Here is an 11,777-nt window from a genome sequence, read left to right as displayed (position 1 = left end):
TGGTGCTGGGCAGCGGGAAACATGGGGGTAATCCCGCTTAGCTGCTCTTGGACTCGCCGCTTGGGGACCACTCCAATAAAGCACTAAGGCTGCATGTCACCAATTGCACCAGGGCTAATTTTCTGGAAGCGCCGCGGTCCGTCATTGCGACTCGTACGACATGCTGATCGAAATGGCAGTACGCAATCGTTGCCAGTGGGTTTGGCCCCTCTGGATTTCGGTCTGCCATGGCGCTGGTCTGGCAGTCCTGAGAACGGCGGATATGATAATTACTTTTTGCAATACGGAAGAAAGCTAGAGAGCTCCCGGAAAGACATCACAACCACCGGCTCGGATCTCGGGGAGCCACTCGATTCGGCAGGCCAATAAGGCGCTGCCGAAAGCCCGGAATGCGTTGCCGGGAGAAAATCGGAACGTTGCATTGAATCACAGATATCAAACTCGAAGAACTCTTGCTCGCCCTGGAGCAACCGAGAAGGGGAACGTCGCTCGTCCCAAATCATGGGGCCTCCAGCCATAAATACTGCCAGGCTCAAAGCTACGGTCGCCATCGGGCCAGCCGCCTTCGTGATGGCAGCACCAGCAGCAGGTGGTGCAGGTGAGAGGAGGGTCACGTAGGGAGAGGTTGCAAACCACGCATGCACCGACATGCAGGTTCTTGCATTTGGTCCTTCGACATCACACCTGGGAAGCCAGTCAGAGCTGGCCAGACATGGGCACATGGCATCCAATCCAGCGCTTGCAGATTCGGACACACGGTTCACGGGAAGAGCGTGTTCCCCACGTACACTACCTTTGGCATCAGGCCCCGATCAGGGACGAAAGGAAGGGAGGGGGGGGGGGGGGGGGGGGGGCATATGCCATCTCGGCTCAACCTTCTTGAGCCTTTTCCAAGTCGTCTTCCTTTGGAGTGTGGAAACTCAAAAGGTGGGGTGCGCGTCAAGCCAATTCAGTAGCCCCGGTAGATGTACGTACGGACTTCTTTGCGTCGAACTTCGGATGAACCCTGCTGTTGACATGCTTTCTTTCTTCTGATTGAGAAGGACTTTTTTTTTGTTTTGTCGTTATTTTCCCCGCGTCCAACTTTCTTCGAGCACTAGCCACACGTCAACTTATCTCTAATGGCTTTTATGTGTGCTCCGTGCATGGCACATATACAATAGGCCAGGATGGGAGTCGGTGCTCATATAGCACTCGGCAACTTGAAGGGCAATCAGTTATTTGGTCAGCGGATAAAGTGGTTTGGATTCCGAGAGCTCAACGATTGAAGCAGTCCTCGGTTTGAGAGTTTTTGGACTGAGCACGAACAAGTCGTCGTGCTCTCTGAGACTACTATTCTTCCTTCCCTCGAAGACACATGTTCAACTCTGTTCACTCGCAGCAGCTTCCGATTATTGTCACTCAATGGCGGCGTGGCAAGCTTGGAAGACTCCGGGCGCGAAGTTCTCACCAAGGCCGCTCTACGATGGCTATACTCAAGGACGAGCTGCTTCGAGCAAGACGTGAAGCTGTAGTAGTCTGCAAAGATTCACTTGAACATCGATGAGTAGGCCGTTCGAAATTCTTTTATACTGGGCCCAGATTCTGGATTCCAGATGTAGATCCTGGTATATCTGTATCGGGAGTTAATATCAAGCTGCCACTTGGGTCAGAATCCTGTAGCCCCCTTCCCCAGGAACGTTGTACGTCTACTTCCTGCAGCCAACATCTCACAGATATGTTTGTGGTCTGCTTAATATTGTCTCTGATTATGTTGCCTCTGGCTTGGATGGCGGTCTTCGAACTATATGGTGCTTGTTTCGATCTAAACTCAGAATCATTGTCGAAGTCTCTGTTGAGATTACTTACTTATAGGGCCTTGGTTTGGACGCGCTGGAGCAAGCTCCCTCTTCTCCTAAGAGTCATGAAATAGGGAATGGGATAAAGTGGGAAAGGGGCGATCGAGGCTGGGCTCATTTCTTGGTAGAGACGGCATTCGCATTGCTCGTGTAGAAACCTACATGTACACGAGGGCTTATGGGGATGCCGACCTATTTAGCTATAGACTATTTATAATTTCGTTCGATGGGACGAAAAAAGATAGTAGTGGTAATCTAACCACGCAATGTAGCTTGGATGATTTTTTTTTTCTTTTGTCTCTCGACTGCGTTATGTGTTTAGGTGGGCGGCGTATTTGAGGAAAGCGTCGGAGGGGGACTTTTACATGTTCGATTCTCGTTTGTCCCTAGAATTCCTCCTCCTACGGTTCGTAAATTACTACTGAATAGAAGACTCATTGTAAATACAAAGAATGAGCTGAAACAAATGGCCTCGAAGGATCAGATTAAAGTAATGAGTGATTGGGGAAAAAAAAAGTTGTACCGACGGCGGGACTTGCACCCGCAACCTTTGGCTGAGACTCCCTCGGCGAAGATAGGAGGCCAATAAGCTACTATTGCTCCACGACGGCGTGCTTGTAACCATTCGGCCATCTGATCTTTGGCTCTGTTTGTTGGATTTCAGATGGCGGGAAGGCGCTTTAAGAATGGGAGAGGGAGAGTGGTGGGCGGTGTGAAGTTTCTGGGTTTGTGTGTATTCCGTTTGTTCATGTCCTTAGGCTGCAAAGGCTTTTTTTTTCTGAAAGGCCCTGAAACATAGCGGTAGTGGGACTTACAGAGAATGGATTATCTGTATGGCTTGATGAATCATTAGGGGTTTGGGAGGTTTGCGATTTCGTCGTGATATCCCAATAATGGTTTTATCGAGAGCTGAGTAAGATATCAAAGGCACCAGGATAGAATTGATGTCCTCTTTCGGAGCCGAAAAGGGCAATAGCTCACCTCTATATGATGTTCTATTGGGCTCTGATAGGTAGTAAAGGGGAGGCGCCGGCTTGAAGGAGGACTGGTCGCTCTCAACCTGCCCAAGAAAGCCAAGGGTATTCAAGATCGTATATCTACAGCTCCATTCTTCATATGGAATTTTTGCCTTTCATGGGATGATTAGATTGAAGGTGCTCCATCGCCAGCAGATATACTGTCTATAAGTCTGGCACGGGAACTTAGTAGACGGGGAATCTCATCAGTTGATATCAAATACATTGCGGCAGCGCCATCATATCCAAGCAGGTTGGTCGTCCCAACACAATGCTTCTTTCGTATGAAAGTGACACCGCCCCAGGCAAGACTATTCATTTCAACCATCCTGATCTTCTCGGAAAACGGTTCATTGACGGGAGTGACTGGGCCTAAACCTCCACTTCAAGTGACCTTCTGCCGTTCTCTCACTCCTCGAAATCGCAAGCATTAGCAATATGCGCCACGGCATCAATATTCCGCTCCAAATCCTCAACCTTCTCCCGCGCCGTCTTGACAGCAGCCTTGCCCAACGGAAGCCTCAGAAACCTGCCTCCCTTCCCCTCCTCCTCCTTCACTGCCTCCGCTGACCCCTCCCCCGTAACAAAATCAAACATCTGCCTCGCAGCCCTCACCGGATCCCCAGCCTGCTTCCCACCACCACCCTCCAAATACCTCAACACCCCCTCCGCCGCCGTGCCCTCATAGAACGCGCTCATCCGCCCCGCGGCGGGCGAGAAGCCGGGCTGGTCCCGGAATAAAGTCCGAAACGGGCCCGGTTCGACGAGCATAACGCGGATGCCAAAGTCGGCGTACTCGGCCGCCAACGACTCGGAGAGGCCCTCTACGGCGAATTTCGAGGACGAGTAGGCGGATACGGCGGCGAGGCCGCGGAGACCGCCCGTGGAAGAGATGTTGATTACGGTACCCGAGCGTGCGGCGCGCATGTGCGGGAGGACGGCTTGGGTTGCGCGGACTATGCCGAGGAGGTTCGTGTCGAAGAGGGTTCGGAAGTCGCCGAGGCTGTGATTTGTTCGCTTGTCAAATTGTGATTTGGTGAATACTTGATGGCCTGGGATTTCTCACCTGAGGTCCTCGAAGCCGCCGGCGATGCCGTAGCCGGCATTGTTGACGAGGACGTCAATACGCCCGTGGAGCTGTGCTGCGCTGTCTACCTGTTGTTGGACATTATCTTTTGTGACGTCGAGGGCGATCCAGTTGCCGCCTGCTTGCTGGATCTCCTCGACGAGATGGGGCGTCTTTTCTGGGGATCGCGAGGAGGCGATTACGAGGTGGCCCCTTTTCAGGACCTCGCGGGACAGTTCTAGGCCCAGGCCGGAGGAGCAGCCTGTGATGAGCCAGATTAATTGGGTCATTGTTGCTTTGATGGTGAAGGAAGTTGGGGGGAGGGGGTTAGATGGGTTTGGGGGCAATCAGCGAGGACAAAGTGAAAGGAGATGGTTAGGAAATGGTCTTTTTAATTCTAGCTAGATTTTAAGTAAAGGAAATGATACTCGAGGTTCAGATCTCTTCTACTTTGAATAAAGCATTCATTGCATATCATTACATCACAGCTCTTTTCTCCACGAAGAGCTAGGCAATGAAGTGGCTATCTTCTCGGACTTAAGGAAGAAGGTAGAGATCGGGTTCTTCGTGGGCCCGTTACCTGCGAATCGATTCAAAATCAATCACTGTACATCTCGTTTGACGAATTTGCAGATTTACGGCGAATGTTTTCCAAGTCTGGCGATGCGTGGTGAGGTCTAGTATGTCGGACGAGACCGGACATATGGCTGCGAGTCAGCTAGTTGCTGACCGGGGGCAAAGCAAGACGAAAACAAAACACCACATGTGGATTCGATGACAACCCTTAGCTACGGTAAATCCGTATATACTGTGGCTTCTGTAACGTCATAGCCGCAAACTCTCAATGATGAGAGTGACAGTACAAATGTCATATAAAGCCTCCCGCGACTACGATAAGATGGATCATCACAACTTCAAGTTCTCACTCGTCTGCGGAAGTAAATCCACGAACCATTCCATCAACAACCTCCTCCCTCTCTCCTGAACAAACCACCACCACCCCCACCATCATGGCAGACCGCTACGTCGCAATCCACGCCGACCCCAAGGGCCCAGGCGACGCCCGCCCAACAGCAGAACAAATCGTCCGCGACGAAAACCTCGTCCCCTCAGGCCTCGCCTCCAAAACCGCCCTCATCACAGGCTGCTCCGCCGGCATCGGCACCGAAACCGCCAAGGCCCTCTACCTCGCCGGCGCAACCCTCTACCTGACGGCCCGCAACCTCTCCAAAGCCCGCAAAGCCCTCGGCGACGACCTCGTCAACGACACAGCCCGCGTCCACCTGCTCGAACTCGACCTCGAATCCCTCGCCAGCGTCCGCGCCTGCGCCGCCGCCTTCCTCGCCAGCACAGACGAGCTCGACATCCTCATCTGCAACGCGGGCGTCATGACCCCGCCCGAAGGCCGCACGAGGGACGGCTTCGAGACGCAGTTCGGCACGAACCACCTCGCCCACTTCCTCCTCTTCAACCTCCTCCGCCCCGCCCTCCTCAAAGCCGCGACAACCTCCCCATCCCACACCTCCTCCCGCGTGGTCATCGTCTCCTCCGTAGCCCACCGCTTCGGCCAGCCAAACTTCGCCAACATCAACTTTGACGGCTGCTACGACCCCATGGCAACCTACGCCCAAAGCAAGACCGCAAACCTCTGGACGGCCAACGAGATCGAGCGCCGGTACGGCGCCCAGGGCATCCACGCCCTGAGCCTGCAGCCCGGAGGCGTCATCACGGAGCTGATGCGCCACATGCCCGAGGAGCAGCAGGGCGGCTTCGCCAAGCACCCGTACCTCTCCAAGATCTTCAAGACGGCGCCGCAGGGGGCCTCGACGTCCGTGTGGGCCGCCACGGCGGCGGCGCTCGAGGGCAAGGGAGGGCTGTACCTCGAGGACTGTCAGATTATCGGGCCGTGGGATCCGGCTGGGGAGCCGTGGGGGCCCGGGTACGGCGAGCACGCGTATGACGTTGAAAAGGCGACTTTGCTTTGGGAGAAGTCGCTCGAATGGGTCGGGCTGTGAGGTGCTATTGGCTTGACGTGATGAGATGTGATAGAATAGCAGAATCAAAGAAGAAAACATTACCCAGCGTTTCTCTTGGCGGACAACTCACTTCAATGTTTCGTATGCTCCTCATTAGCTTCCGCGTGCGTGAGCTGCTGTACAAGACTGATAGAGTGACATTTTGAAGTTACGAGAAGCCTCCAGGCCGCATGCGAGGACACTCCAGTGAGGATAAACACATCCAGAGCTTGCCACCATCCTTAATAAAACAGAACATCATGTACATTTGCCCCCTTGAGTATACTACACTGAACCTTGGATCAGACTCCTTGAAAATGCTCCCGAGCCGAATACATGTACAGTAGATCAAAAATCAACAAAAAAAAAAGAGACCGTTCATACAATGCCTCACAGTAGGCTCTATCTCACTGTTCTACACATCAAAGCTGTCTCACGCCGCCTTCTTCTCGGCAGGCACCTTCTTCTTCAATGACCCGGGCGGCGTCTTGAGGCCGGCAAACACTGCGGCGGCCACGACAGCCATACCCGTGGCACCCATGGTGTACGCAACTTCGCGGCCAGCCCACCAGTATACGCTGGTAAAGAGAATCGGCCCCAACCCACGGCCAAGCTGGCCCCAGCTGCGGAGGATACCAAGCTTGCCACCGCGCTCGTCCTCGGCAGCCTCGAAGCTGCTCAGCGTGTTAAGACCTGAGACAACGGTTGCGGATGTGACAGCAAGACACGTCGCTGCGGCGTACAGCCCGCCGGTGGTCGTGATGCGGCCCAGGAGGATAAAAGATGCCAGACATGCCACGACACCAGTGCGCACGGAGAGCAGAGGTGGGAGGCGGCGAGTGACACCACCCTGAAGAATCGAGGCGACGAGACCAACGAAACCGAGGAGGCGGCCGTTCTTGGCGGACCCGAAGGCGAAGAGCTCATAGGTCATGAAGGAGAGAGAGGACTCCATGCCGGAGAAGAAGAGGAGGAAGACGAAGTGGACGGCGTTGAGAAGGAAGTGCGAGTTCGTTCGGACCAAGGGTGTCGATTTCGGTTTCGTCGTGCTCTTGCCATCCTTCTTCGCGCCGCGGCCCTTGCCCGTCAATGAGGGGAGGGTTTCGGGGAGGCAGAAGTAGAGGTAGACAGTCTCGGTCAGAATAAGGAACAAGCTGAAGCCGGCGGCCGTGGCGAAGGGGTTCTCCTTGACGGTGCTGATGCTGCTCAGCCAGGCGCCCAGACCGGGACCAAATGTGAAGGCGATGGAGAAGCAGGCACCGATGAGGGCCATGGTGGAGCCTCTGCTCTGCTCGTCCGAAATGTCCGTCGCCATGGCGGTAGCGAGCTGAACGTTGCCCTCGGACAGGCCGCCTACGACGCGGGAGGCGACAAATGTGCGGAAGTCAACGGCGACGACCCAGAGGAGCACAGAAAGGATGTTACCGCACATGGAAGCCAGCAGAGCGGTGCGGCGGCCGTGACGGTCCGAGAGGTGGCCGATGAGCGGGGAGGCGATGGCCTGGAGCAGACTGAAGAGGGAGCCGAGGGCGCCGCCGAGGAGAACAATATCATAGCGGGAGTCGATGGGGCGGGCAAAAGCGGCCTTGTAACGGTTCAGACCGGACAGAACGGACTGGAGGAGGGTGGCGGGGCCGGTTGCGTTTGCGATCTCAGGGCCGACCTCGCGGTCGCGGTAGAATTCGAGTAGCTTGGGGAAGAGTGGGAGGATAAAGGTGAAGGAGATCTGGAGGAGCAACGTTCATTAGTTCTGGGAGGCAAATGGTGGGAGGCAGAGGGCCGGAGCGGCTTGAGGGTGTGGGATAATACCAGGTCGAGAAGCAGAGAGATGGCAATGACCCTGAGCACACGTTTGCGCGTGGAGGGGTCGACTGCCGTTGAGGGCGACGGTGATGTCGCTGCGACTGCCATTGTCGCAAGCCTGCGCTGATTGTCTTGTGTGTAAGAGCGAGGTAAATCGAATCGTGGAGGACGTTATATTCGGTGTTCGTCAACAGTTAGTCGTTGTATGGTGATCCAGAGAATGAGCGTGGGGTAGTTGGAGAGTCGAGTCGAACAGGGGAGAAGAAGAGAATCAGCCAAGGCAAGAAAAGAAAGGTCAAGTCTGCATCAGGCCGGGGACTCGGAAGTTGAAGATGAGAAAGCGGAAACGAAGAAGACAAGTAGAAGAGTATGCAGAAGTAAGAAAAAGAATATCGAGGTGGGACGACAGGTGACAGCACAACATGAAGGTACAATACAACGGATGGACACTGGAGGGGAACGGGGCCACTCAGTAAAAGGAACAGCGTGGAAGTCACGGCGCGCGGTGTCCAAGCTCCCCCGTCATTGCCGTCGGCCGGTGCATTGCAGTACTGTACCTGTCCGTGGTGGTGGAGAGTGGTGCAGAAACATGCTCTTTCTGCCCTTGTCCCCTGAATTTGGGGCCATGGTGGTGATCCAGTCGGCCCAGTCCGATGTTTCAGGGTCAGGGGCTGACGCTGGCCGCCCCAATGGCTGGGACTTGGTGGGGCCCACCCGACCTTCAGTGCTCCTGTGCTCCTGCACCTTGCGGCCCACGGGCTTAAGGTGCTGCTGCGCTAAACATCGGACGGCACCCACGCCGGACCGGGGATTTGTTGACTTGTCCCCCCCACCCCGGACTCGGCCAAGTACGTATCCGTAGTCAGCTGCTATTTGGGATGATTTAATTGGACGCTGCTTCAGCAGGCACTTTGACCTCCACATCGGCAACAGGCGCGAACTTGGACCTCACTTACTAACTTCTCTCTACCTATTTCTTCTTCTGTGCATGTACGAGAAACAATCCGATCTCTGAATATCTATCCTACTATCATCAATTATATACACACTTGATCAGACGCTGCAGCACTGCCATTCGATCCCATCTCACATCATCAGATGACAAAGTCTGCCGTCAGCATTACCGTCCATGCTTCGCATAGTGCTGGGAGATGACGGGCAGCCGAGGCCAAGACCTTTGTGCTTGTCCTTCCCGAATTGACGCCAATTTCTCAGACTATCGCAACTCTAAAGGGCCCGGCGATGGAACAATGTCACACTGGCAAAGACGGTAATCCGCATTTCCCGAGCTTGCTCAGCCACCAATTCTGCCCAAATTGCAGCACATCGCCGACATATTGAACAAGACACCGGCACTGGACTATCCGTTGCACACTAACGATGAACGCCGCTGGGATCGTCAGTCAGTGCTGTCTGTCAAACACCACGCGGATCCCCTTGGATTCCTAGATTGGCTCGTCAGTCACCATACACAAAACCCTTCAATGCGATCCGTCGAAAACGTACCTTATAAGGGATTGGAATAAAATAGTCCGCAGCCATCTCACAGTCTCTCACCGTCGTCTCAAAGATCCTGAGCACACCAACATCACCCGCCCGCCGGTCCTCTCCTTCCTTTCCACTACCGTCCACGACGCCCGCTCCGCCCCACCGCCGGAATAGCTTCGCGAGCATGAGATACAACTCGGCCTGCGCTAGCGCCATCCCGAGACACACCCGCGTGCCCCCGCAAAACACGGTCAAATACTTTTCCAGCCGCTCGCCGTCCTCCACCCACCGCTCCGGATGGAACCCAAACGGGTCATAGTAAATGCGCGGATCCGTCTGCGTCTTGTACGTGCTCATCCCAATCACCGTCCCGGGCGGGAGGTGCACGCTCCTGCCACTGCCGTCCTTGTCGTGATACACCAGCGTCTCGTCGGGGCACACCCTCGCCAGCCGCGAACTCGTCCCGAATCCGAGCCGCAGCGCCTCCTTGACGACACCCCGCAGGTATGGCAGGTTCTCCAGCTCCGCGAGCGGCACCACGGCATCGCGGTCCGGGATCGCGGAGAAGAGCTCGTCGCGCAGCCGGCGCAGCGTCGAGGGCCGGTTGATGAGGTGGAACACGGCCAGGGACAGCGTCCACGACGTCGTGAGCGTGCCGCCCTGCACCAAAATCTGTCCGTCCTGCGCGAGCCGCGAAACCGTCTTCTCGGCGGGCGGCAGGAGCTTAGAGGAGAGCATGTCGTGGAAGATTGTCGGGTGGCTGACGTCTAATTGCCACTTTTCCGTGTGCTGCGTGGCTTTGATCTCGCCGATTTGGTCCTTGATGTCGTTCTTCATCTTGAGGAAGCCGCCCCAGCCTGTTTGTGGATGTGAAATGTGAGTAATGAGCCGAGAGTGAGAAGCCATGATAGTGTAGAGGCAAAGAACAACTTACCGGGAACGAAACGCCCGGAAAATGATTCCGGTAGTGCGTTGACCAGCGTCAGGGCCCAGTTCATATGCTTGATCATGGGCCCCAGATGCGTACCCATGAGGAGGTTATCCGTCACCACCTTGCCGAACGTCTCGTCCTCGACTGCGGAAATCTCATTAGCTTCCACTACTGATGTATGCCAACCTTTCAAACCGCGCTACTCACTTAGGTGGTCACTCCTGGCGAAGCTATATTCGTTAATGACATCTGATCCATCGCGTCAGTAACTGAAAACTCCGAATCCTTCCAGCAAAGGCATTGAGGCCAGGGGTTGGTTTTGGTTTACCATTAGTAAAGGCCGAAAAGGGATACATGACGTCCAACGGCTCCTTGGACCTCTCGCTAAGTTCCAGAAGACGGTCAAGCAGCGCATCGACCCGTTCCTCGATAACAGGCTGCAACTTGCGGACTGTCTGCGTCGAGAAGAAGGGGTTCAGCGCCGCGCGCCGAAGTTTGTGGTGATCATGGTTCACAGTCGCCAGCGCGCTCTCTCCAGGTATCGTTAGCTCAAGGCATTTGCCTTCATGAAAAAGAGAGAGACAAGGCTTTATGATATTGCTTACCAGGGGATCCAAACTACACCAGTCCACATTAGCAAACGCATCCACTGTCTTCCCAACCTCCCTCTCAGGAAGGGGAGATCAAAGTTGGAAGACAAAACAAGAGAACAAAACATAAACATCACATACTTGCTGCGTATAAAACCCCCACTTCTCCCTGACCCTCCCCGGTCCCGTATACAGCTCCGAAAAGAACTCCGGGTCGCCGACGTGCACCTCCCACGGACTAATCCGCACCACGGGCCCGTACCGCCGGTGCAGCTCGATAATCTTGAACGTGTACTGCCCGCCGAGGACAATGTCGTAGTAGAACTCGTACAGCTGCGTCAGCGCCGCGAGGCGCGGACCCGGGACGTGGGAGACGGGGCTGAAGTAGAGGCGGCGGACGCCGAGCTGGAGGGCGTAGAGGAGCCAGAGGAGGGAAAGGAGTGCTGCGAGTCGTGTCGGGGTGAGGGCGAGGGTGGTTAGGCCCGAGAGGACGGTTTGGATCGCCATCTTTGAATTCGCTTCCGTGCGGGTGTCCTTTGCGATAGAAACTTGCTGGAGCACGGGAGAAGATGGTAAGTTGCTGTCTCTCAGTCTCTCTCAGCTCGAGCTGTATCTACCCGAGGGGCCGGGTCCCATAGACCATATAACAGACCACCACCACCGCTCTCTACGCCGCGTCACTACCATCACCTCACCTCACGAACCCCCCCAAACTACTGCGTGCCGGGATACGTGCTTAACGGGAACAAAAGTGGCGCCCAGCTTCGAACAATGAGGTTTAGCAAACCGGCCTAGCGGCGGCGCTAGTACAGGGTGGTCGTGATGATGGCTTGATGGGGAACAAACCAAGTAGCTACTAGCTGCGCTGCGCTGAAGCAGCTTTTTTCGTCGTCATCTTGGCGGGAAGAAGATTGTGGGTATTTGGTCCTGGAACTATGTACTGATCCTGAAAGCAGGTCCTTCTTCTCTTTTTTTACTTTTTTTTTTGCTGCCCGCCAGCGTCCGTGTCGAAGACGAAGAAGAAAGTTTT

General features: G+C 55.1%; 6 protein-coding genes and 1 non-coding gene across 7 annotated transcripts; 1 reads left to right on the top strand and 6 right to left on the bottom strand.

Annotated features, from left to right (window-relative positions):
• Positions 1-37: 37 nt before the first annotated feature.
• CLUP02_08921 (uncharacterized protein) lies at positions 38-722 on the bottom strand (the record flags this gene model as incomplete). The annotated part of the gene is made up of 2 exons (XM_049287902.1): positions 38-262; positions 327-722. 2 exons carry the CDS (start codon positions 720-722, stop codon positions 38-40), a joined length of 621 nt encoding a protein of 206 aa, XP_049145045.1.
• A 1,636-nt stretch (positions 723-2,358) lies between these two features.
• CLUP02_tRNA121 lies at positions 2,359-2,449 on the bottom strand. Its single transcript has one exon. It is a non-coding gene; the product is annotated as a tRNA-Arg (tRNA).
• Positions 2,450-3,262: 813 nt separating this feature from the next.
• CLUP02_08920 (uncharacterized protein) lies at positions 3,263-4,210 on the bottom strand (the record flags this gene model as incomplete). Its single annotated transcript, XM_049287901.1, has 2 exons — positions 3,263-3,857; positions 3,921-4,210. The coding sequence occupies 2 exons, from the start codon at positions 4,208-4,210 to the stop codon at positions 3,263-3,265; spliced, it is 885 nt and encodes a 294-aa protein (XP_049145044.1).
• A 720-nt stretch (positions 4,211-4,930) lies between these two features.
• On the top strand, positions 4,931-5,935 carry CLUP02_08919 (oxidoreductase; the record flags this gene model as incomplete). Its single annotated transcript, XM_049287900.1, has 1 exon — positions 4,931-5,935. One exon carries the CDS (start codon positions 4,931-4,933, stop codon positions 5,933-5,935), a length of 1,005 nt encoding a protein of 334 aa, XP_049145043.1.
• Positions 5,936-6,368: 433 nt separating this feature from the next.
• On the bottom strand, positions 6,369-7,846 carry CLUP02_08918 (major facilitator superfamily transporter; the record flags this gene model as incomplete). The annotated part of the gene is made up of 2 exons (XM_049287899.1): positions 6,369-7,661; positions 7,745-7,846. 2 exons carry the CDS (start codon positions 7,844-7,846, stop codon positions 6,369-6,371), a joined length of 1,395 nt encoding a protein of 464 aa, XP_049145042.1.
• Positions 7,847-7,932: 86 nt separating this feature from the next.
• On the bottom strand, positions 7,933-8,662 carry CLUP02_08917 (uncharacterized protein; the record flags this gene model as incomplete). Its single annotated transcript, XM_049287898.1, has 2 exons — positions 7,933-8,415; positions 8,483-8,662. 2 exons carry the CDS (start codon positions 8,660-8,662, stop codon positions 7,933-7,935), a joined length of 663 nt encoding a protein of 220 aa, XP_049145041.1.
• A 479-nt stretch (positions 8,663-9,141) lies between these two features.
• On the bottom strand, positions 9,142-11,254 carry CLUP02_08916 (uncharacterized protein; the record flags this gene model as incomplete). Its single annotated transcript, XM_049287897.1, has 7 exons — positions 9,142-9,183; positions 9,245-10,083; positions 10,161-10,301; positions 10,365-10,406; positions 10,486-10,719; positions 10,763-10,775; positions 10,874-11,254. The coding sequence occupies 7 exons, from the start codon at positions 11,252-11,254 to the stop codon at positions 9,142-9,144; spliced, it is 1,692 nt and encodes a 563-aa protein (XP_049145040.1).
• Positions 11,255-11,777: the final 523 nt, after the last annotated feature.

Source organism: Colletotrichum lupini, chromosome 4 (assembly GCF_023278565.1).
Source record: "Colletotrichum lupini chromosome 4, complete sequence".
Lineage (NCBI taxonomy): Eukaryota > Fungi > Ascomycota > Sordariomycetes > Glomerellales > Glomerellaceae > Colletotrichum > Colletotrichum lupini.
Note: the sequence above shows the minus strand (reverse complement) of the source record. Positions and strands in the feature narration are given on the sequence as shown.